Source organism: Anabas testudineus, chromosome 4 (genome assembly GCF_900324465.2).
Source record: "Anabas testudineus chromosome 4, fAnaTes1.2, whole genome shotgun sequence".
NCBI lineage: Eukaryota > Metazoa > Chordata > Actinopteri > Anabantiformes > Anabantidae > Anabas > Anabas testudineus.
In genome coordinates, this window is record NC_046613.1 from 12,336,989 (window position 1) to 12,363,887 (window position 26,899).

Below are 26,899 nucleotides of genomic sequence, written 5' to 3' on the forward strand. Positions count from 1 at the left end.
GGGGCTCACTCGGCTGCACCGCTGCAGACTTCATCTGGAGCTGAGGGTCGAAACCAGATCAACAGGACACCCGGACAGGGGTTGAATATTGGCTACTGACTGCACTTTGGCAAAAGTGCACAAATTATTAGACTCAATAGATACAATCTATTCATTATCAATCAGTGTCATTGTCTGTGCTGCTGTACAGCACGTTTGTTTGCATTTTGATAGTTCCTGCCATCAGTTCCTTAAAGCTTTAATATGCAAACAGTATATTTTGACATTCACACTCTGCAGCAACACTAAACTTTAAATGATTCCAATTATGCTGCCTGTAACCTATTACCAGTATATTGCATACACCTCAGTTTTATTGCGGCATTACCTGTTTTTAATGATATTTTCAAAAAAAAAAAAAAGCCAATTATTGCAGGCAGCAGCCAGAGATTCTGAATTATCCTGCAGATTGATTAAAGCTGGAGGTTTTCTAGACAATTGGAGCATAGATGTCATCAAGGCCAATCAAGCCTGGCCCTATTCCTTTCCCATTACAAAGGCTGCACCTGATTAAGTACATCAAATGAGCAGCCACACAACCCCTGGAGCAAGAAGCATACAGGCTGTTGCTAATTTACAGGTTATAAACTGTGTGTAACAGGACCAAATGAATAAGACCAGGGAGAGGGCAATGATTTTTCTCTGGGTGTGTGCTCTGTATTTGATGACTAGCATCAACAGCTGAGTAGATAGGTGGGACTGATTATTTCTCAGATGACAGGAAGAGAACACAGAGCTGCTGTGTAATATTTCGTTAAAATTGAAAATTGAATAGCTGTCCTCCGTGCTATGTCATTTCTTTAACACTATGCCAATTAAAGATCTCTATGGTGGTACATTCATTCATTTTCAAGAGGGAGACAAAATTGAATTATGAAGCATGAGAAAAATGAATTAGATATGCTACATGTTTCCCTTGTTTCTCAGCTCTTATCAAATGGAGACACTGCATAGGAGGAGTTGAATTTACCACAAGATGCTGGGTTGTCTACGATAGATTTGGACTATTTACAATACTGGATGTAACTTGAATTAATGGCCAAAACTCACATTTGGTAGTTAAATCTAATAATTACAAATCCTACATTGGAATGTGAATCACAAGTTCTGCAAGTAATGCACAAATAGAAATAATAGAAACACTTTCAATAATAATCCCTCTTCTTTTTGTACATGCATGTACTATGTTACATGTGTAGTACATGCTACATGTTTATTGACCCCTGCAAATGTTCTTCACACAACAAAATACTAAATCTGCAGTGAATTTTAGAAATTGTGGCAATTTTATGTGTAGATTGCTGGCAACACACTGTCACAGTCCTGTGCAGAACAGGTACTCGTTTAGAAACCCCTTGGGGAAAGTTTAGTTTTGGCACAGCAAAGGTACTTTCAAGATGAATGTTTTTCATTCTTTTGTAAAAATAGTCTTTATTCTAAACTTTTAAATGATCAAGTAAGTCAGTGTGTGTGTGTGTGTGTGTGTGTCCGAGTACCATAACAGATATAAAAAAACAGACACAAGGAATTTCTTGTTTATGTTTCTAGCCTAAAGCTCAATATGTGCGTGTGCTGCCGGAGAAAATCTATGTTTTTGTATGTGTATCTTAGGAAATACAGGGAAACCCTTTTACTTTGGTCAGCTAAGGACTTCCACACATAAAGTCGTTTGTCAGCGAAGAAGGAAGTCGTGCAAACATCAAAACATGAGGCACAAATGGCAGTGAGTTGGAAAAGGGTGCTTGTAAAAGGCAAGGTGGGGGGTTTAGTGTGTGTTGCAGGGACCAGCCGGCAGTACACAGAGAATCACTATGGTGACAGAAATCAGGGGGCTCAGGGGAGTGAGTCTGGGTCAGAGAGGAAGGCTTGAGAGACAGCTGACTGAGGAATCAGTCTTCACTTTGGATGATTCAACTGACAGCTCCCCCCGGGGCTTTGCCAGACCAGCCATCCCCAGAGACTGCCGGCTTTACAGAACAGGGATGTGGCTAGCAGCTCTATTTTGAAGGCAAAACATTAAATGGAATAGAAGCCAAGACAGCACAACAGTGCCATAACACAGTGACATTGCTGATGATACCTTTACATATCCTGCTACTGATGAATATGTAAAAAGAGAAAATGTTAAAAACAATATTACACGCACATCACTGATGTGTGAGTCTCTCTGCATATTTATCTCCTTCCTGTCTGACATAAACATCCGTTAAAACAGTTTGCTAACACTTCCTCCGCTTTATACCTTGCCGTTACCCCTTCTCTCACAGAATCATCAGCAGCCACTCTCCTCTTTATCTGTCACTTGCTCCGTCTCTCTCCCTCCCTCGCTCCACTGTACTGGAGAGCATCCACCTAAACAGATTGTCCAGTGTCAATAGGCTGCTATTAACTGCCACTCTCCCCGCTCTGATCCAAGACAGCAAAAAGCACATTCAAAGCACAGGGAATAAATCCTGTGCCATGTGGACGGAACTACAAGTTAGTCACCACCTAGATTAATGTTAGTGAAAAAGATGACAATTCCAATCACTCGTACCAGAACTGTATCCATAAAATGCTCTGTCTTGTGTATTTTCCTGTTAACATCGCCAAATATTTCATAAATATTTGCATATTGATTCAATACAGATTTCTCAGGTGTTATCAACTGAATCCAAGAATATAATGAATCATATTCTGGGCTCATATCTCCCTAATCTTTTTTTTTTATTGCATGTTTTTTTCTGTAGTTGGGATCTCCTGCCATGCCTGTGACTAGCTGCTTCGTCATCGCTGTGCCACACCCTGCTGAGGAAAAGGACAACCACCTGACCTTGATGCTCACATGAGCCCCACCCTCACTTTTTTCCTCTGGTAGCTATTATTGAGAGGCACCCTTCATTTACACTGTGTTGAGGTTTCTTTATAGAGTACAGTTTTATTGCATTCCTTGACTTTACTTGTCCCTGTCATATAAACACTTACAAAAAGATTTGGATGCCCTTCTTTTCCAGGAGTACTTAATGCCCTTTTCTACCCTTTAATCCACATCCTGGTTTGGTCAAATACATAATTGGATATTAAAAGCAAACAGTATTATTCCTCACGCCCTCATACCATTAATTTCTCTCAGTTTTTGTTAGATCTGATCGGGTAGTGCAAATGTTCCTCCACTATGTGTCCCTATGAGTTATAGACCCAAATAAAACGAGGAGAAGAGAGAAAAATCTAAAAGATAGGAGTGGCAGGGAGAGGAAGGGATGTGACGGCGATGGTGTCGCTGTTGCTAGAACAGTCTTCCCACCTTGTGGTGGCACAGTGAACTGTAGCTGCATCAATGTGTGAGAAATGGGGGGAGAGAAAGTGATGCAGGGAGAGAAGGAGTGAGCGAGATAGAGCAGGAGTGGGAGGGAGGAAGAGCCAAGGAGAGAGCCAGAGGGACTGATACAGAGAGAGAGAGAGAGAGCAAAAGGGAGGGGAGTTTAAACTAAGTGCTATGTTTTGGGACAGGCTAATCTGCTAGCGAGCAGTGTGAGGATCGGAGCGTATTGTGTGTGCCAGTGTGCGGGGGACAGATAAGGGAGCCAGCCAGCCCGCCAGCCCGACCCACCAACTGCCTGACTGCCTGTTTTAATGTGCTGACTCTTGGGAGATTAAAAAAAAAAAACCAGCACATTGACTCCTTAGACGTGTGCGGAGACCCTGGGCAAAAACGCCACCACTACAGCCACAGCCAGCAGAGGTGCATCAACAGAAAGGGGAGAGAGAGAGAGAGAGAGAGAGAGAGAGAGAGAGAAAACATAGAGGACTGAAAAATCCCAACTCCAGAATCAGAAAATTAAACAGGATTTTTATCAATTGATTTCATTTTTTTCTTTCTTTCTTTTTTGTGTTCCCGGGACTGACTCCCAACTGTAGAAAAGAGAAACGGGAGAAAAGAACTGAAAAGAATCAGCAAATTAAAGGACAGAACGAAACAAACCACCGAATCTGAACATGTTCGAAATAAGCCGAACACTCAACGCCGCTTTGTTGAGCAATGAGGTAAAGACATTTGGATTTGCTTCTTTCTCCATCCCTCACCTGTGTATGTCTGCTGCCAACCATTCTGTCGTGTATGTTCTTGTATGTCTGTGTGTGCGTATCTGTACACTTCTGTATGCTCATAGCCAGAAAACAGAGAGGATGATTGATTACAGCAGCTGTTTTATTATATTTCCCCGGCACGACGGTCGGTACGGCGTAAAAAAAAAAAGGGGACCGTTACACTTCTCACACTCGTCCTGGCTTGTAATGATAAATGGAGAGCTAGTGCCGAGACTTTATGTGCTGTACTGAAACAAAACCAAGGTAGCTATCAAAACCCATCAAAGATAGGCTTGCTTGTGAAATTGCCCACCTGGGGCTGAAATTGTATGTGCGCCTTCATGTGCACATATAGTCAGCCTGTAAGTGCCAGTGTGTATGCCTGTATGTGTGTATGCTCACACATGCGTTTGTGTGAGAGCAAAGTGTTCTGTAATCCTCCTCTGCCTCCTCTTTCTCCATGCTTTCCCCTCACTCCCTCTCCCGTCCTGTACCATTCTCACCATACTTCCTACCTGCTGTTATCTGTTCTCCTTCCCTTCTCTCACGCCCCTTCCCTCTCTCTTTTTTTTTTTTTTCCTTTCCTTTCTCTCCTCTCTCTCCTCCCCTCTCCTCCCCGTGTCTGTGTATGAGTGTGTGTATGTTCTGTGAGCAGCATCTCAAGATGATGGCGAGGTACGGGCAGCTCTCGGGACTAGCAGCAAGTGGCGTGGGCTCCGTCCCTGAGACGCACTCGCGGCTATTTCCCAGGGATCTCCTGTCATCGTCAGCCCAGATGGGCTACAGGTCACCCCTGGTAAGAAGATAGACAGACCTATATAACTCCTTCTATTTAACGAAGCATAATACCAAAAAAAAAAAGAAAAAGAAACAGGAAAAAAATGGGAGAGTGGTAGTACGAGTGTGAATCTGTGTGTAACGTGTGACAGAGCAAATGAGCAAAAAGGAGAGCAAATCAGTTGTGGGATTCTGCCTGTATCCCCAATGGATAGTATTAGTAAATATTTACATTGTATTGTTTGTTCAATTACGGACGCCTACTCTGTCTTTAGCCTCTGCCAGTCAGACTGTTATCAAGGGAATTCGAGGTGTTTGTGTGAGCACGCATTTGTGAGTGTGTGGGGAATATGTTTGTTAGAGTTTGTGAATTCTGTTCATTCTGCACTATTTGCATTTCATGATTGTATTTGCCCCTTGATGAGGAATTGACTTTGATAGTAAATTGACGAACGGCCGTTTTAGCAGTACACCTGCAATTCAGTCATGCTGAAACTTTCCTTGAAAACCTTGAAAAGGAAATATTCTCCTCAGTTCCGATCTATATTGTAAAGGCACATTTGCAGAGAAAGCAGGTGCGTTGTAAATAGATGGGATATTTTGCGCTGGAGTCAACATTACTCTGCCATTTACATAGAAAAGATTACTTCAAGGGGAAAGGAATGAGAGCGAAAAAGGGGCATGAGAAAACCCTAAGCGTTTAGGAAAAAGCGTTGTAAGAAAATCCCTGACTCGCCGCATTAAAGCGACATGAAGCTGTGGGTGTCTAATCTGCTGTGGGCTCTTCATTGGTTCGGCTCCCCTTCAAACTGGCTCAGATCCACACCCCAGAGCCTCCCGGAAGCCTTCATAACCCACTGTCATGCTGCTGACTGTACCCAGGGGTTTCCGTCAACTGTATGCAAATGTACGGCGAGGATAAGCGGTGAAATACGTCTGTGAGGAGTTGGGCTTCAACTGTGTTTTTCTGTTTTCCTTTTGAATTCTTGTCTGAGTTCAAAGATGTGTGTCCGCTGCTTTGTTGTTATTATACAGCACACAAAATGAACTGAGTGTCTCACTGCCCATTCAGTCTCACAACAGTGTTATCTGCTGTTTACATAAAGCTGCTGGACCATAAATTATTTGTGGAAACCAGTGGAACTAATTAGCTGCATTTATTATCTAAATACGATTGATCTGTTAACATATTTTGATTCATCTTATCTGCATCCTATTAGATGCTATTTGAGGGGATTAGTTGACTAGTGCGTTCCAGGTTGAAACATGATGAACAGATGACTAAAAAACATAAAGAAAGTAAAAATATAGTTATTAATAGCAAGTGACTATGAGGTCCTCATCATACGTAGTTACATTTATAGGAAAGTGGTTTGGTAATGGGTTATTTTTGTGATTTTGCACATTTGTCATCAGTGTGTTGCTGGTGATGAGGCGTGTTCCTGTGTGTGTGCCCACATATGCTTGTGTATGCTTCTGAAAATGCACTTGTGTGTGTGTGTGTCTGTGTGTGCGTGTGTGTGTGCGCACATGATTATCCTGGTTAAAAAAGACCATCGTTATAGTGATTAATGGTGCCTTCATTAAGCACAGCAAGATCATTTGCATACATTAGATAAATGTGCTGGAAGATTCTGATGGCTTTGGTGTGTAAAGAATCAGAAGCAGCAACGCATTTCTTACATCAGAAAATGCCATTCTGTAGCGGTAGTGAAATATTGTCAGGAATATTAGAAATGTCACGTTAAAACAAGCTCTTATTTTACGAATTAATCTGTGAAACTTTTCAAAGATCTTATCATTCAAAAATAAGCACAGTGCATTTACGTTTAATGCACAATTTCATGAAATGAGGGCTTTGATACATGACTAAATAGCAAAATGGTTTTGTCTTCAAATACACAATTTGCCTGCAGCAAAGTTTACCATTACTTCCAATGGCAGCACAGTGTGTTCAGTGTGTGTCTGTTTGGCTGTTCTCAGTTATGCATTTTTTTTTTTTGTTTTGAGCTGTAGGACGATGGATTTAAAAAATAATAATTTAAAGAAATAAATTCTGAACCCATCAGAACATAGCCCTAAAGAAAAGAGATTCAGCATACAATTCATGAAATTCAAACTGATATTCCTGTGTTCAAAAAAAGCATCCACAGTATCGGTTTACAGCATTAGGATGACCGGGCAACCTCAGTCATGTCACCTAAGACAAAGTGGATAGAATTAAACGAACACGTGGGCAAAAACTGAATTGCAAATTATTTCATATTTCAGTCACTGAAGATCTAATTTTCAAAGCCGACATCTAAAAACCTGCAGTGCGCCGTGCTTCAGAGCTGAATGTTGTTAATTTGTAGAAAGCTCCACTGATTACCCACTGCAGGCAGCTGCCGTTCTCTATGTGACACTAGGCTTTGTTTGACAACTCCAATCTTTTCTGTTTCAACATTAAAAAAAATAGGGTTGCTTTTCAGACCTGCCAGAAGAGGTTCATCATCACCACAACAACAAACAGGCAAGGAAAGACGAGGGAGAGAAAGGCTGCATGGCATAGGAGCTGGCAAACGTGTGTAGCTATGGTATACTAGCAGCCAGGAGATAGTTAGAGGTCATCTCTATTTCATAACAATGATTAGCTCCTTCCATCTGCCACTCGCTGCATTTCCCCTTTCCTTGATTGCAGTGTTTTCTATATCCAGGAAATTAGTTCATTTATGCTCCACAACCCTGCTGTGAGTGAGGCACAAACAGGTGCAGCAGACTGATCTACACCACTGAGGGAAAAAGACACTCTTAAAGAGAGAAACCGAGATGCAGAGATGTGCAAAACGTGGCACTGACAATAACAATGGTGGCTGATTAATATAGGACTGACAAAATCAAATGTGGGATTTGTTGCTTTATATTTTACTTCTCTGCCAAAAAGCTACAAATAACTATCTCTGGGATTCAAATGTGTTATGTGAGGAAATAAGAGGAAATATGAGAAAGCCAAAATTATATATATATATACATATATATATATATATATACATATATATGATTTTATCCTTACAGCATCACAGAATATGGAGATGTGTAGCGCTCTCTCCAGTCAATCTTTTATCGCTATAAGGTAAAAAAAAGACTTACAAGATTATTTGATTATTTTATCGCTAAAGCAAATATCAGCATATATCAAACAACATATATACATTTACGCCTGCAACATGTCGTAGATTATACATGCAGCATGATATAAACACAGACTGTACAGCTCTGTGCATGTGCACATTGTTTCATGTTTGCACTTGATATGAGCACATGTGGTGTGTCAGCTACGGGGAACACAGAGAGGCTGAGAGGCACTGCAAGGGGGGGCCTGAAGGGTGGAAATGTGTTGGAAGAGCTATGCGTGTGTGTGTGTGTGTGTGTGTGTGTCTACGCTGGCCACCAGTGCTGCAGGGAGGGCCTAGTGATCAGCAGCTGAGCCTGTGTCCCGCTGGGAACCATCACTGCAGAATGGAGCAGGTGTCTGCAAGCTCATGCACACACCCACACACACTGTAAACTTAAGTGAACTGTCTCTCTTTCTCCTCACTGTCTCACTGCCTCCATCTCTCCAGGAGTCATTTTTGTGCACACCCAATCCGGCAATTTTGCCCATCTGCAGGGTGCCTTTTAGTGTCTATTTCATCACAGATTACCATGTTTTTGATCATTATCTATTTTTCATACCCATCAACTTTGTAGCCAAGACGTGAAAAGCTGGTGATATGACTGTGATCCATAAACAATAGAGGAACCTCCAGAATATCCCGCCGCACCAACACAATTGCTCATGCACAGCCGAAGGTCACCTTTCCACATTCAGGTACTTTGAACTGGAAGTAATGACCTGTAATTTCACCTATATAATGGCACATGGCATGGCACATGGCAAGGCTCAGGGGTTCTATATAGTCTGTGCACTGCTGAGTCTGTCCTTGATGTTCATGACGAAACAGCAGTCACACCCTGATCATGTCACTTGAACAAACAAACACTGAATAACTGTTACAGAAGTGGGTGAAAATATAGCAAACCGAGTGTAAACAAAAGGGCAGCGCCAACCACCAAATACCAAAGCTAAAGAACTGAACCTGCTATTATTCCCACACTGATTGACAAGTCTTCTGATTCACAGATCAACATAAGTAAATCGAGGTTTTCTGATAACGTCTGGTGTTATCAATTACAATTTGTTAGGGAATAAGCAGAATGTAGGTTTCTTAATAATCACGGTCTCCAGTAAAATATTTCAATAAACAATACAAGAATGCATGTGCTAAAAAATACAGCGAGGTACCCAGAGGTAATGACAAATATGCCACATTTCACCCATAATGCAAAAGCATAGGCACCCGTAATTATCACTCTTTATAGTACATTATATATGCTTAGTATGGGCCTGTGAATTCTACTGGGGATTTACCTCAAATCACTGGCTGCATTTGTGCTGTTCAGTAGGCTGAATAAACAAAATAATCTCACTTCATGTTCTTCGTTTTTCTTCCTTAATTTAAAAAAAAAAAAGAGTCCCACTGCTGCTCTTTTGTTCGCTAGAAGAAAGCATTTAATTTCAGAGACAATTTTGTTGCCTCTCTTGGACAATGTTTTCACATTCAGTTGCAGTTATTTCATTCGTCTTAAAAGGATAAATATAGTAGAGGGAGAATAATGAAACATTGGATAGAAAGTAAGATTTGAGTTATTTGTAATTTGTTACTTGCAATTATGGAAAAATGCCACATTTGCTATTTAACAGTGATGTCAAATTCACAGGTTCCTGAATAAATCTAATGTAATTTTAGGTTGACATTTCCTTCAAAGAGCTGCCGGAGGCTTATGTATTGAATTGTGCAGATTTGCTGAATTAATTATAAAACTGACAGTGACATCAACATATACTGTAGATATGTCAGCTTTCTAAACCTTGACAAAAGAGGTATTATCCAGTACAAGCCCTTTACTGACCTGTCGGCATCAGCGATAATGTCACTATGGCTTCATCTCCTTCACAACAGACATAAATACGTAAGGCGAGAAAAGAAAAGGAATTGTGGTAAAAGGAAGACATTAAATCAAATGCTTTTAAAAATTACCTCTGTTGACACCAATTTAAGATATTACATGAAACAGGCCCATTTTGTAGATGAGGGCTCCAGACCAGACAATATCTGGCAGTCATTTAAGAGCAGTGGTGTGTAGAGATGTGTCTTATTGTTGACAGCTCAGTGCCTGTTGATGCTGGACTGACAAACACTGCCAATACTTGAGTGATTGTCTGTGTCTGGGGTCCTGGCATGTTGATGAACAACACTATTTTTTCTTCTCTCAGAACTGATAGTTTCAAAGCCGATGCGTTTTTATTGATTCGCTAATTGCTGGGGATGAAGCAAAGTATCTGCTGTCACCACGAATGCATGATGTATGGCTGACTTGTGCATTAGTGCTGAGGAGAAGTCACCATTTAAGTTACAGTCATTGGCCACTGGCTCCACTGGGAAGCTTCTACTAGTGTACAGTACACTTAGAAAGTAGTTTTAAATGTGTGATAAATTTGTTTTCCATTGATTAGGTTAAGTAGGGCAGCTGTTCATGAAAGGACAGCTAAATCAAGACAAGATATTGGAAACTGATGAAAATACCAGAGGTATTTTTGTCCAAGGGGAGGCCGACACTAAGTGGTTCCTCTACACAACTGAGGGATGCAACAACAGCCCATCATGCCGCTAACCCCCTCACTCCCATTAATAATGAATGTATTCTAACAGCGGCATTCAGTTTTCCCATGGAGTCTGTATTGAGCCTGTATACTAGTGACTAGACTTCAAAGTAAGATCATTTATAGCAGTGTATACATTTTGTATTGAACTTAATGCTGTTTATATATATGTACCTCTGTGCACTATTACATTTATCTGTCTTGGCTGAATTTAACATAACATTATGAGTCATAGATAGCTTGTTACTTGCATTTGTTTTCTACTTTTTCCATTGGTTAGACAACACACAATAACTGAAATATGTCTCTAAGCATGTAGGCATTTAAAGTGAAACCCAGTGGAGTTGTTTGTTGTTTATTGCCCACTTTCTTTTCTTCAAGCGTGAGAAATGGCAGTTAAGCATGAAGTGACATTTGGAGCGGCGGATTTGTGCTGCGTGGGCATGGCGTGGTCCACAATGCTGTAGGCCAGTCCTGCGAAGGATTGTGGATGCGGCTTATTTCTAAAAGGTTACTTCTTATCAAAAGCCATAGTGCAGCCATTTATGCAGATCTGATAATGTGAGATTTTTGATAAGGTTTTTAATGTCATTACAGGTGGCAGGTGGTGTTTCAGTGAGCGAGTGAGTAGGAGATTCTGTAGGAGGGGGAAGCAAGTAAAATAAATAAAAAGTCTGACTGTGACTATATGCTTTGTGTTACTGTAGCGCGTTAGTGTGTGTGTGCGTGCGTAAAAGGGGGAGGGAGTTATGATTAAAGCCTTCACCAGATGGACCACAGCAGTTGCCCTGTGAGCATGGGTATACCCCAACCGGGATCAAACACAAAACGGCCTGCCGCCTCACCCACACCCAAAGCCCACCGCCCACCCCATAATCAGCTGACCTACCACGCTGCAGAATGGCCGCTTCTTTATTTGATATGAACACAACTGTTTGAAATTATACTCACCATATACATCTTTGAGAGACGAAACCCCCCAAGTATCATAGCTGTACAGATGTCATTACATTTACTATACATCAGTGACAGACAATCAGGAAGACTGAACTTCATGATCAATGTGAGAGCTGGTGGCATGCTGAAGTTGAATGTCACCCCAAGCTGCGGACCACTCTGTTGTCCAAATGGACACTAATCCACCAGAGTCCTGTTGAGAATACTTTCTCTGTGCCAGAACACATGCCAGCCTCAACAGCCAATGCGTAGCTAAGCCTCTCTGAGCACCTCCACAAACCTTCTCTCATCTGTGCTATGCTACTGCCTCGAAGAATTACTATTATTTCTTCTATAGAAAAAATAGGTGCAATAGAAAGGTGTGAAATTAGCCACCAAGTTAAGGGTGTACCCCTCAATGTGTTTTCTAGTGTGTTGTTGTTTTCTCTTGACATAATGCTAATTAATCGGAACTCAAGTAAACATCTATAAATAAGGAGTGTGTTTCTGCAGTTTGCTCCGACATTGAACAAGAGTTCACACAGAGACCCACCATTGAGACTACGATTTCAAAAAAATTTAAAAAAACCTGTCACACCTCTGCAGTCTTCAAACCTCCACCCATACCAAACAGCTTTGAGTTAAAGTGGAATAAAAAGTAGCTGTGACAAATGCAACACGGTCTTGTTCTGAAGGGTTTCTACCACAGAGGGTGACGCAGGCAGGGGTTAAAGCTGACTGTGGCACTGTATCATGCCCAGTGCCACAGCGGGAAGCTTCAATATTACTTCAATTTGTATATTTAGGTAACTTATAGGTGACTGAAAGGATCCACTTTCTCTCACTGACACCATGAAACACAGTTGTAGAACAGTAGGCCCATGTAGGATTTTGCTTTTAATTACCTGAAGCAAAATGTAAACTATTTATTTGCTCACAATCAACACCTTGAAAAATGATCATTATAGTATCACCTTAAAGCCAGTGGCGCTGAGATGATACTTTGAGCTAAATACTGTTAAATGTTTTGTAATCTGTATTCTGATTTTATGAAAATAATAATTAGTGCATTTAGCGATTACAATGAAAGCTGTGCAGGAAGAACATTTATTACATTTTCAAAGGACACATTTTCTGGTTTTCTATTACTAAATTGTCAGAGCACCACTGCACAGAGTGCCCTCCGTTTGAAGAGAAAGAAAAGGGGTGATTTGATTGAAGGTGTAGCAGCAATGACGGTGCGCTGTGTTCCTCTGACTATGAAATTACCAAAAATCTGTATCCTCACTGTGCGTGCCATCGGATCATAAAAATGAAGACCCCGGTCTTAACGTTGGCAGCAAACAACAAAAGTCAACTCAGTCCAAACAGCCCATTGTTGTCCGGATACAGCTGCATCGTGTTAATAGCTGTCTTCTGTCTGGGATTCAGTGATGCTGAAGTTGTGACTGGGCAGAGAGACAGACAAGTTGAAGGCTGTGATTCTCATTTGTTGATTGTTACCGGCAGAGGGTGGACACCTGCCAGGAAAGAGGCGATCATCAGTCTGAGTAGCACAGCAAGATGATACTACTGCCAGAACTTCAATAGAGCAACTAAATCTATCCTTCAAGGGCAAATCAAAAAGAGCCTGAGTAAGCCGCAGCATACTGAGGAGCGCGTTCTGGTCTATTAAATGTATTAGACTCTTTTACTGCATAGACTGCTGTGATATTTTGCATTGAAATCAATCAGTGATGCATTGTTCTCAGCTCTGTCAAAATACCGTTTTCACTGTCAATTACAGTGTTGTTGCTATACACTGTAACATAGGTAATTCACTCTCCAATTGATTCTGTGTTATGGCTGCATTCATTTGCTGTGAACCTGACTAGCAATTGCAAAAATCTAAAAACTAAATTTCTTTGTGTTGTTGATAATCAGGGTATTTTCTTCCACTACTTTGAGGTAACACCTCTGCTGGCATCGTCACTTCTCCTCCTTTAAATAGAAGTCTTATTATGCAGATTGAAACATAAGACAGGTGTTGAAACACTGTATCTGACAGTTAACAAGACTCAAACCGAGAGCACCCACAATTATCACTGTCTGCACGCTGAATATTCAAACCTGCTATACCGCGTACACTATTCTTTTCCCTGCTCTTTCACACTTGTTATTAAAATGCGATGTGTTAGCTGCTATCAGATTATGTTGCATATGTACAGTACTATGTTACCCGTATATTCAACAGAGAGTTAACCATGGTTCAGCATGAGTTTGTGCAACAAAGCCAGAATGAGTAAGAGAGAGGAAAAGGAACAACACAGACTGCAGTAAATCCATTATGGTCTGTGACGAGGAGGAGTATAGGGTGGAGAAGCCGGGCAGAACAGAGGGCAGGAGGAGTTCATGACAATTAGCCAGCTCTCTGCTTTCTGAATTAGCCGACTAAAGCACACGTCTGGGATCCAGCCCATACGAGCTTCAGTCACCATGTTGGACTGTGACACTTCTTGAAACAAGATGTGCTTTTGTCTGTGTGGCATTCATGCATCCACATGTTTATGTGTGTTTCTCCATTGTGCATCAGTGTGTGTGTGTGTGTGTTTGTGTGTGTGTGTGTGTGTGTGTGTGTGTGTGTGTGTGTGTGTGTGTGTGTGTGTGTGTGCGTGCGTGCAGATGTGAGCCAGAGCTAATCAGTGAGATGGGCCTTCATATTGCTGACAGTGGCTAATCCTGCTGGGTTAAAGCCACAAAAGCTTTTTAACTTTCAAAACTTTACAAGAGGAAAGAAATATCATTTGTCTCCTCAAAAAATATTTAGCATCCGTCATCATCTAATAAGCCAAATAATGCATCCAATCAATGCTACACACTTTTTTGTGTAAATTCTGACACAATGGGAGTACAAATAAAAAAGAGTGGGCCTCTTTTAGCCATTACCCTTAATTACTTATTTGACATTTTAAATGTGTGTGCTGTATTACATATTTAATCACAAAAAAGGCAAGTATGGAGACTTAAATCCACAAGATAATAAACTACACTGCAACGTCTTTAACATCCAGACAGTAAAGTATCTCAGCATGGATGCCCTTGATAGAATATCTCAACCACTCCCTCCATCTGTCCATACACATTATTACAATGCACAGTGTGCAGCGAGTGTACACTTAACTAGGACATGGCAGCAACATTGCTCCGTCTTTTGTCTGCTTCTGTATATCATAACTGCACACGGAGAGACACACACTCCATAACACGACGCACAGAAAGAGCAGCTTGTGTTTATAGCTAATTTACTGAGTAGCGGCAGTCACTTTCATTGCTTTATAAAACTATGGTCCTGTAGAGCAATTTAGTGAGATGGCACGCCGAGCATGACAACTGTGAAGGACTATTTTCACTTTCAAATCATATTCTCATTTGAACAAAAGGTTATGTGGATCATATTACAGAAGGAGAAAACAACCTCAAAACACTGTCCTTTATGAAATAAGAAAATGATCACCCTCTGTTTTCACCCGACATTTTCCTGCCTCTACACATAAACAGTTGAAAGTTGACAGGATGGAGAAAGAAAAGAAAACAGATATGGAATTTGTAACTCAGGCATTGTAAAGCATCTGACTACCGATTCTTTACAGCAAGAAATTAGAAAGCAACAATAAAAAATGTGGCTGGGAGAGAATATTAGCTGTAGTGAGATGGAGGAAGTTTTTGTTTCCAGGTTCAAGCCGAGCCTTTATTAAACTCAAAGGTCAGTGCAGGAGGATAAAGGATGGACAGGAAACCAAAGGTTTGTTGTCTGTGCCATTCAACTGCAAATTTAGCTTCTTTCTGCTCTCTGGTAGAAAAGATACTGAGTCACATAACAAAGGAAAAGAGACAAAGATGCACGTCTATTTTAATCCCTCTTTGTATTTCATTCCACATTACGCTCAACGTGTTGTTATATACACTTTCATCAGTACAAATCTCCAGACTGTCAGTGCCACAATATCCTCTACTCTCGGAAACAATGGTGAGCCTGTTCAACCCATCTTCCCCTGTGTGTGCACCAACTGTATGTCTGCGCATGTGTGTCTCGGTGCAGCTCGAGCCTAATTGAAGGCGTAGTGAGGATTCTCATTAGTATGTCAGGCACATGGTTCCAGTAGGCAGGCTAGCTAGCTGCAGCTAACCAGGCAGGTGGACGGATCAGGGTGAAGCCGGGAGGCTGGGGAGCTTCAGTTCACTGCTTCCCTCTCTGGTCATACAGTTTCCACCGCTCTGTCTTCTTCGGCGTGTTTCTCCTCTTTCTTAAAAGTGTTCGTCAGTGTTCATTGGGGATCTCATTTGTGTAGCTACTCGAGTGTGTAGCTGAATCTTGCATCGCACGTTTGTACAAATTCACATATTGTAAATGTAAGTGTAGAGCATGTCAGCTATGTGCTATACACCAGTACCTTGTGTTTACAAAGCGTGTGATTTTTTTTTTTTACCTCCAGTGTCCAGACCCTAGCTATTCACACTGGACTGTATTTGCATTTGATTACAGTCACATACCAGAGGACGATTCAAATAAAGTGCAGTCGTGCATGTGGAAGTATCTTAGGCTGGAAGGAGAGGAGAAATCTCTCTGATCTTAATCTTAATGGACATCCACCAGTTACATCAGCTCTAGTTCAGGCCTCACACACCTGAATGCTAATTGAAATAAAATAGCACGAGAATATGACGGCCTCTTAGTGCCGTATTCGACACCAGGGAAGCAGTATGATCACATGTTGGGAAACAGGTTAGGATTTGATCTCTTATCTACCAACGTGACGTTATGAGCAGGCTGCATTTGTACGGCTACGGCACTGAGGTGTTTTAATGTTTGTGAGACAACAGCGTGGACACATATATATTTGTATGCATATGTTTGTGTATGCTTATCAACTATGGTGTGGACCGACATGCATTTCAGCATGTGCATTCTGGGTGTATGCACGCATGTTTGTGTGTGTGTGTGTGTGTGTGTGTGTGCACTGTGGAGGCACAGCCAAGTGCTGCTGCTTGCCAGGTAACTGTGTTAAAGGAAGCAAGAGCTCCCTCTTCTTGTCTGCCTGAGATAGGGGCCAGATGGACAAATCGACCTGAGGCAGGTTTGCTGCTGGACATAGAACATTTGCTTTTTTTTATATATATATATATACATATAAATATTAATTAACAATAAATAAGCTGTAGTGGAGATTGTAATTACCTTAATTGGCAACATCAAACTTAATTATTAAGCAAAACAAAAGACTTTTTATAGACTTAGCTGTGTGCTCCTCGATTCTAGAATAAAAAATTAAAATAAAAATGTGGCGGTGTAGGAGCATCGACCTTGTGATGATGACTGAGGTGGAGGGAACAGAGGAGACCTGCTGCTGCTGCTGCTGCTGCTGCTGCTGCTGCCGTTTTCCAGCTGATGACGATACTTAACAACAGGTAGTTGACACCGAACCCAGCAGCAGCACTGACGCAGAGTCCGTCCCCGTCTGTGAGAGTCCAGTCTCCTGGATCACGTCAGATGCCTCAGCACCCTCTTCCGCCGCGCTCCCCTCGCCACGCGGAGCACCACGCACGAGCCCGAAACCTTCACTTGCATCCGCGAGCGCACCGCCCCGTCGTCCCCAGCCAATGGGGGACGGCGCGCGAGGTGAGTGGACATGCCTTAAAAGGTATTGTGGCGAAAGCTCGTGAGGTTTTTCTACCGTGAATCTCTCGCTTTGAGCGGATTTCCCTCCTCGTCGGATTTGTTTTGTATTATTATTATTATTATTATTATTATTATTATTATTATTTCACTAGTGGCCACCGTGCGTTCCTTCTTTCACGGGACAGCGCTGCAGGTCTTCCTCGGGTTTAGTATCAGGCTCCGCTCCGCTCGCTCCTCCATCACTCCGACTCATTCATCTTCTCCGGCGAGCCGCCGCTCCTCCATCCCGTTCTCCGCGCTGACTTCACCGGCTTTCACACTTTGTGTCCGGTTACCGTCCGTAACGCCAGCAGCCCGACACAAGAATGGTCATGGTGAGTAGCCTCGAAGTCGTAGGGCACGTTTCTGCCGCACTTGCTTGTTTCTTTAACGCAGGGCTTTTCTTTAAATATAAGTGTTTATGGCTGTACCTGTGTGGACAGGTGTGTGCAGACTGGCGAAGCGTTTATGTGCGTGCGTTTAAAACACACCAATAATTATCAACAAAGCAGCTGTTTGTATTAAAGTGTCCGTAGGAGTTTGACCGGTCCTCTCACAGGGCAGGCTGTGGGTTTGCGCGTCGTCTTTTGGGTTAAGGTGAGAATTAGGTTTAGGAGTAGACGTCTAATTGTTATGATTAGAGACAGGGTTAGGGTCTATTGAATGCGTTATGTCCTCACAACTGTAGAAAGCTAAGTATGTGTTTGTGTGAGGAGGAGAGACAGGAGCATAGACAGTCATGTAAACATACAAGGGATTTCTACATGCGCCCTGTAATAGCTAATTTATACACACAGTGCTGCGCAGGCATCCTATTACCATAGTGCCCGAGGCTGCAATCACTCTCCTAGAGCTCTGCTCCGCGCTGCTCTGCCCGGCTCACTCAAGCACAGACCTCAGCAGCGATTGATTGCTTTGCTGGGATTCAGAAAGCCTTTTCTCTGCCAAACCAGGCTGAGGTTGGCGTGTGCCGACGACGGCTCGGAGCCAGCCAGAGAGCGAAGGTGTTAACACTGAGGGAGAGGGAGGTGAGGCCGAGGGCTGACGGGCAAGCCAAAAAACCAATCATAGGCTCTAAAAGATAGGCGGGGGGCGACTGGGCGGGCTCTGACCTTCCAGCTGAGCAGGCGACTGGGCGGGTGGCTGCAGGAAGGAGGGAGGGAGGAAGGAGGGAGGGCGGTGAGAGGGAGGGAGGCTTGCTGCAGCCCAGCACTCTCATCCAGGCTCATCATTCTCTTCTCAGCATCTGTGGAAGAAGGCGATGCTTGCTCCGTACGCCTCTAGCACGCTGCTCTCTGCTCGCTCCTAAGACTCAGGCAGACACAGGAACAGAGGCAGAGTGAGAAGAAGAGAGGAAAACAAGGAGACAGTGTCAGAGGAGACTAGGACAGGAAGAGGGCCAGGAAGAGTAGGGAATTTTCATTGCTGAGGCGTTGCTGTAGCTGTTGTGTGAGGAGAGAGCGTGTGAGACAACGGCCGGCGTCTCCCAAATGGAGTGGAATGGGTTTAAGATGGTAAGGAAGAAGCTTCCAGGCAGCCTGCCACTATACTACACTGTACGTTATTAACCATTGTTTCATTTTGGGCAGCCTGCAGCAGATAGAGTAGGTTGTCATTGTAGATATACAGCCACTATGTATTATATTTTTCTAGCACAGGCAATGCAGTGATACTGTTGAACTGTTTGTTGTACAGAAGGTTCCCTCTCACGGGGAAGAGGGATACAGGGGGGTTAGACTGACAAGGTTTATGGCCAGAGAAATGAGGGTGATGGATGGAGGAATGGAGCCAGATATGATGTTAATAGAAGAGGTGTGGATGCAGGAGTAGAGATAAGGAATGATGGGGAGAGGAAAAGAGTAAGAGAAGGGTTAAAATGGGGAACAGCACCCATTTTATGTTGAAGGCAGGACTGAAGATGCCCCCCCACCTCACCCCGCCACCCCCCACCCCCTTTTCCTGCCATTGCACCACTCTGAAATATTTACCTGCGTATAGTGCTGCAGAAGAGGTGGAATGCTCATTGTTGATCCTGATTGAACTGTGAGATGATAGGGAAAGTGGACTTTGGATTCGATATCCATGTATGAAAAGTAGTCCTTGTCAATTCTGTCATGCTGCTTGCGTACACAGTGTGTGTGTGTGTTGGGGGGGGGGGGGGGGTTGTGCCAGAGCTGTAGTAGGAGTGTTGGAGTTGCGCGCATGCCTCAATTACAATACATCGTAATGCTGTGTGTTCTCTAAGTTCTAAGCTCATTGTTTGTGTGTGTGTGTGTGTGTACATATGTGTGAATGGCTATATGATTGTGTGTGTCGGCAGAGAAGTCATTATAAGCTATCTAAGCATTCTGCTTTTGCTCGGCTTACGGAGACTCACTTTAACTTTGCATGCACATATCCATTCATCCATCACATCTGCCAAGCGCCAGAGGTTGACAAAACTAGTGGCCATATTTTCCCAGAAGCCATTTATACACAGTAACACAGAGTTTTATTTTGTTGCTGATACTGCGTCACCATCTGAATACAGAGTCAGTACCATTATTTTGCATTCTCAGCGCATCAGTCTGTTTTCAAAATGGTTCTCTTATTGTCCACAAAGTGGCCTGACTCTCTTTGGTATTTGCATGAAGAACAGTGGAAGCATTATTCATTTGTCGGCAAGCAAATGTTTGATTGTGTGCATTCTGGCTTCCTTCTATTGGATGCAATCAAAATGCTAATTGGAATTAAGGCAACTCCCCTGTTTCGGTGTCACAGCTACTGTCGCTGGTACGCTGTCTGGATACTCAGGGTTGTAGCATAGATGAATCGGCCAGCAGGAACACACAACACGATGGGTGGGAATGCAGAGAAGGAATATATATTCCCAGTAGGGCAACTGGGCTACAGACAATAGGCTGTCACGCACACACACACAAGTTTGTATTTATCACCTAGAGGGGTTTTTACGTCGATATTAATATCCTGGAAAGTTATCCTGACCTTTACTTAGCCTAACTCCAACCTAAACTTAACGTTACTCTAACCTAAAACTAAGTAACCACTTTAAAATTTAATAATTTACATGGTGGGGGGCCAACTTCTGGTCTCGGTCCTAAAAACAACCAGATTTCAGTCCCTGCAATGTGAGTAATACATGTTGCACTCACACACACATATACACACAAACATGCAGTGGCTCTGTTACCCTCAGGCAGAACGCCGTGAGCTCCAAGGTTACACATCAATGCTAATAGGGTGGGATGTGTGAGGAATTTATTAGCTACAGTGCACCGACCAAATGTGTGCTCAGTGATTTAAAGGTAAATATCAGAGAAACAGAAGACAGGAATAGGTGCTGAGGAACAATGACAACGACTGACAGACTACTTTGAAACAACAAATACAAAATTAAGTTGATTCAATTAATTCAATTACTCGGTTATCTGTGCTTTGTTTTGTATGTCTGTGTTATTGGTTCGGTGTGTGCATCAGTGTGCATATCAGAAAGGTGACTGACGTGTGTCCAGATGCAGCGTGACATGATAAACAACAGCCTGATTAAACACAACAAGTAAATGGATGGAGTGAGAAATAATAAAAAAAACAGTGGTTCAGGCAGTGGAACAGATCTCTAGGATTTACTGCCGAACGGTGTGCTGCATCATACATATATAGAGATAAACACACCTTTAATTGTTGTGCATTGTGATAGTGAAACTACTTCACTTGACAGTTCTTCATATTCTTTGATATAAACTGCTCAAACATCTAGATCATCACTTGCGCTAACAAACTGAGGGAGACTAGTGCTCTGGTAACATATTCATCACAGAAGAACAAATTCATGACATCCTGATTTAACTTTCTTTAGCTGTTCGCCCAGGACATGACTGCTAATTTGTTTGTAGGAGTAGTTTTTTAAATGAAGTTTGGCCGTTTGGCTTTCAGAGCAACAGAAATACACACACTGAAGTGAATTAAGCATGCTCACTTGTACACTTTGTAGAAGGGCATGAGGTAAATACTAGTAAAGCATGGGCATAAGAATAGTGCGTGTGTTTGTGTTGATCTATTTGTAGTGTAGCTCATATGTGTAATTGTTGATGTATGTGTACACGTGTGTGAGGTATTTATCATGTAAATCGTGTCCCTTCAGCTCCAGTCAGCTATATATAAAAGACTTGTTCGGACATTACAGACATTCATATATCAGTCAGCTACGATTTAACCCAAGACAGTAAACTGAGGTTTACTAAGGCAGTAAGTAAGAGCCTTGGATTACATTTGTTTGGTTCATATAGTTTTGATCCATAATATACAATTGTATAGAGGCCTTGTTTTTTTCTTGATAGTGTTATTGAACTTCTACCCATAAACAATAAAACTGAAACATTTCTTAAAGGGTGTGAGGTCCTCTTCTGGTGCATAGTTAAAAGAGACAGCTGACACACAATAAGAATAAAACTAGTTTCTAATTTATTGTGACAATTAAATTACACTATAATTAAAAAGATGTGGTTTACTGGTCATTAAAAATATAGCTGCCATTACATAAAGCTCCAATTTCTGTGTGACATGTCACAAATAAGACATAATATTTATTATTTACTTCTTTTTGCCCTTACATTTTAGATATGAGGTTTTGCCATTGCTTTAGCATTTTTTGTGTGGTTACATTATGCAGTCTATCAGTATTTTGGTGGCACAGTGTCTGTATAAATATTTCTAAATATTTTATTGTCTTTATATGTCTTTTCCACTTTCCTATAAACAAAAGCTGGATGGAAGCAGTTAATGAGCCAAAAGCCTGTTTGAATAAGAAGCTGCTGTAACAATCTCTGTCCCAATTAGCACGCTTTGGTTTTTAAATATTCCTTTTGTGTGAAGCCTAAACACACATGAAGACTCACAAAACGGTCACGTTGAAAATTTAATAGGCTTCCACAGCGATTTCCTTCATTTATTTAAAATGTTTTTTCCCTCGCTTTTCAAAAAGCTAGAAATCTGAGAGGCATGGCAAGGCATTCTGCTGCGAGGGGAACAGCATTCACAAATACTAGACCTAATTCCTTTGGCAGCAGCTCAAACTGCTACAGACAGACACATAATCAGCTGGGGAGTGTTAGCGCCTCAGCCCACTAGCAAACACAGGACCGAGCCCTTGTTGTGCATTGCTGCTTTTCAGAATAAATATCCGGATAGAAAATACAGTGGGAGAAAAGAGGTATTCATGTGTATATAGCTCTTTGTTCAGTCAAACATACAGAAGGAGAGAGGAATGCTGGCTTTTTTAGCTACTTTACTCCTCATTCTTTCTCGATCCTCTCTCTCCCTCGTCTTCGCTTGCTCCCTTCCTCCCTCTTTTCTCTCATCCTCCACTGTACCCTGTGTGTTTTGGTATTCATACAGATGTTTGGATTTGAGTGGCAGTTTCTCCTGAGACTGTGCACAAGTGACTGACTCGTCTCATCTGCATTTTGCATCCCAGGAAAAAAGAGAACAGAAAGCGTCAGAAAGCATCACTAGACAGACTCTGTGTGTGTGTGTGTGTGTGTGTGTGTGTGTGTGTGTGTGTGTGTGTGTGTGTGTGTGTGTGTGTGTGTGTGTGTGTGTGTGTGTGTGTTGTTTGGCTTTGGCAGCTTAACAGGACCAGTGCTGTTGCTCTGTGATGTTTAAAGGCTCTTTCAAGGTCACACTTTCGACAGGCCTTGCCGCCTCTGACATATTAAACATGAATATATTTCTGTAACAAGATAAATTATAGATTGAACATGCAACTGAAAATACTAAATAAAGGAACCATTGTGGTTGGTTATAGACCCATTGAGAGCATGCACAGTACCCCATGTGACTTCCTTGAGCTTGCCTTATCTTGTCAATAACAACACAAACATGAGCAAAAATGACTGATCTTGTTCACAGCTGCAGAAAAGGTCATAGGAAAGTCTGTTGTGGTTGGTGACTCAAAGACATGGACCACTGTACATGATGATTTTAATTCTGGTGTCGATAAACTTCTTGTGAGTTATTTAAGAAAATATAGACAAGGAGGTGGATGGTACCAGACTATTTCCCCTATCAGAGGTTTGCTTTTCATTTTTGATGTCATAAGATATAGCCAACCAGTTAAGACCCAGTGGTAGCTTACAGGACAAAGTTTAGTTACAGTCATTTTGATAATGGAAGTGTTTTTTTGTCTTAGCATGAATATTAATTCTCAGTCAATGCATATTTCTTTTCTAGTGGAAGGGAATCCTGTTCTTTCTACACAATGACCAACAGCACCTGTCAAGTTGATATTGAAAAGAGGGTGTGGTGGGCTGGAAAAAGTAAAGGCGGACAAAAGAAAGGGAGAAAGAAAATGGGAACAGTAAAGAGATAGACGTGAAGTATTTCATAGATTCACGGCTGTCTAGCACATGCTGCCAGATGAAAACACTGTTGTAGAATTTTCTATGGTAATCAGCCTCTATATGTTGCCTCCTCGGCACATGCTACAGTAAATGAGCAGAGATAGTCTCCTATGGGCATTTTCAATTACTCTGCACTGTACAGCAGAAGGGGGGATTAATCTGCTCGTTTGAATGCATGCCACACTTAATGGTTTAGCTGGTGTGCCGCGGGCCTTGTCTTTTAGCTGTGCTGGTATACATTTAGGCTTTGTGTCTCACTCTCCTCTCTTCCTGCTGCAGTAGGAGCCATTTCTGATTGCACCACTCTCACATTAAGTTACACTGAGATTAGATTTTCACAGTTGATGGGATCAATATAAATTCTCAAGTCAAACTCCAAATTGATTGTGTAATGACCAGTACAAAGCAACTAAGAAACATTTTGAAAACTTGTTTAGCAATCGGAAATCACATAATATTCATAACAGAAATATTTCCATGTTTCAAGTTCTACATTTATAAAGTTTCAGCTTGTCTCTCTCTATCAGTGCTTTAGTAACCTCCTCTTCATCTACATGTAGTTTTGGGTTATTCATTGCCTCCATCAAACAGTTTACTCATTAAGACAGATGATGGACGGCTGCCCTTTTCCCTTACAGCTATTTGATTAGACTGAGCCGAATCAATAACCAGATTAGCTAGACACACACACACACACACACACACACACACACACACACACACACAGAGTACCCAAGGCTGTTGAATGAATTCTTGAGTACAACGGTTGGTTGGTGTCTATGTGATTTAGCTCTGTGCTATTGCTGCAAGGCAGCACACACACACACACACACACCCACAGAGAGAGAGAGACAAGCAGGCTGTGTCTGAGATGCAGCTGATGGGGGAAACACTGATTAGATTAAGAAGAGCTCTGACTCTGCGCAGCAGCCAGGCCAGTGCTCCTCTCTCTCCCCTGTTCTCTGTGTAAGTGCTGTGCTGTAGGTTTTGTTCTTATCATATGACTCCAGGCTGTTTATAGCTTTTTAAATACCTGTTCAACAAAGCCAATATTCCCACTTCCAGCCTCAAACCAGTTTTAATTAGAACTCCTACTGTGAATTAGCTGAAAATTGAGTTCAGTCAGAAAAGTTTACAAGTTTCTTGTTCTGCTAGTCTCCCCCTTTTGGGAAGGTTCCTTTAGTTAGTTTTCAAATTCAAATTTTCTAGATTTTTAAGCATGATTGTAGGCGAGAGCAAGTGAGGAATGTACACTTGTTTATTGTTCGTTGTGTCATGACACTGCTGAATTGCCTAATTCTGGCCTGATACATGCAGGTGGGAATAGTAATGATGAATAGTTGGGTAGTTGAGTTGGGTGAATTTGTGCGCATTTGTGCAGGTTTCTATATGTTTGTGTATGTGCTAGTATATGTGGGTGTATTTTAGTGTATTTTGCTAAAGATAGGAGACAGCATCACTGAAATGGCTGCTTGCCTGCACAGGTGCGTGGCCACATTCACCTGCCAGCTACTTGTGGAGGTGGTGTCCTCGCTCATGACACATGGTGCTGACTCAGATGGATCATCCTGCCTGCTCTCCCTGCCTCACTGTTTCTATGTCCTCTACCTCTGTCCCAGCCCAGCTAAAAGCAACGTCAGCTCAGCACAAAGATGAGCACTGCATGGATATACAAGTTATTGCCGGAAATGCAATCCACTGTAGTGCAGGTTTTTGTCATTGCAGTGTTATAGACTATCTTGCAGTGTCACTCATATTTATTCAGAAAATAGCCAATATTAATAAATGTGAACAATTGAGATCAGACAGAGACACAGACTTGGCAGACATGGCTTGCGAAGACAGCAAGTGAACGGAAAGGTCCTACTGGGAAGGATCAATGTTTTAATGTAGTCCTACTGTTGGCTGAAATTCTTCCAGTCTCTCCTACTTTGTTTACCCTTTATCTCTACCTTTTGTATACTATGCACAGAAACGATATTGATATTTTCTGAATAAGTCATACAAATTTGATATCAACTCCTCTAAAACCTTTAACCGCATTAATGACATTTAATTAAGGATCCAATCCCATGAAGGGGATGAGACGAAGATTTAACATCTTTAATCCACTGAAACGTCCGAGCTGAGAGCCTTGACAGTGATCACTCCCATTCGTCACACACAGGGATTACAGCAGGACAGACAGCAATGGATGGCAGACACATCTTGCTGATTTGCTGCACCAGCTAGAAGTAACAGTCGCTGGCAAGCTGTTGATGGGGATTTGATGCTGTTCAAGAAAAGATTGTTCAGATGAAGGCAGTGTACTAACTTACAGCTGAGGATTGGGTAGAGAAATGGGGGTTAGGGGCATCAAGCAAGGGACTGGCCCTTGCACAGAAGTGAAACTAGGGGAACTGTGATGAGGGCCTGAGAGGCCAGGGCAGGGCTGGGACTAAGGGACAGGGACTGTCAGGCAAGGCCAGGCCTTCAATTCCAAGGCCAAGTCCCCGTGCTACTGGCATCAGCCAAACAACTAGGCAGGTGTCCAGCTGATCTCACACCACCTCAAGGGAGAATCTGCAGAGCACCAGTCACTAGAGCTGCACAAATTGAAGTGTCATCTCCAGAGTCAAGATGCTCACCAATTTTCTGCATGCGTTGGTGCAGAGTTGGGATTCAGCCAGTGGACAAATGGCTCCGGTTCCGCCTACAGTTTGGCTGAGTAAAGGATGCTGTGGTGTGTGTGTGTGTGTGTGTGTGTGTGTGTGTGTGAGAGAGAGAGAGAGAGTGTTTATTTTGTCTGTGATATATAATGTGAGTATGTACTGTATGCATGAAGCACAACAGTTTTCAGAATAATTTTCTGTCTTGTGACAGTATCTAACAGTTTTAGAGAAAAAAGTTTATATTTGAATAATGCTTCTGAAGGTTAAACACTCAAAATGCACCCGATGTTTAACATTTGAACATAAGAGAGAGGGATTCTTCAAGTGAAACATAAATCTTGTTATTATGTAGATCCTGTCTGACATACCCTTTGGCAATTTACCAAATCTTGTCATCTCATGACCTCTGACCTCACACAAGTGTGTGCCGACTGTCCAAGAGCTTTGAGGGAGTATGTGGGAAAACTTAATCGATCTCACAGAAAGACTAAAACGTCACAAAGAAAGGAAAGAAAAAGGAAGGAGGAAAAGTCAAGGCAAAGTTAAATGGAAAAATTGCTCATGTACACGTCTAGTGTTTCTGGAACATTTATTA

The 26,899-nt window shown here is 42.1% G+C and overlaps 1 protein-coding gene across 4 annotated transcripts in view; it reads left to right on the forward strand.

Annotated features, from left to right (window-relative positions):
* Window positions 1–3,557: 3,557 nt before the first annotated feature.
* The window catches only part of elavl4 (ELAV like neuron-specific RNA binding protein 4), a 64,786-nt gene continuing 41,444 nt past the window's right edge, over window positions 3,558–26,899 (forward strand). For 2 of the 4 annotated variants that reach the window (XM_026344778.1, XM_026344779.1), the window contains exon 1: window positions 4,769–4,900. In XM_026344778.1, coding sequence (XP_026200563.1) covers window positions 4,769–4,900 — 132 coding nt within the window. Of the gene's footprint in view, window positions 4,063–4,768; window positions 4,901–18,622; window positions 18,770–26,899 lie in introns of those variants that run through there. The other 2 variants (XM_026344780.1, XM_026344781.1) reach the window with 2 other exon arrangements.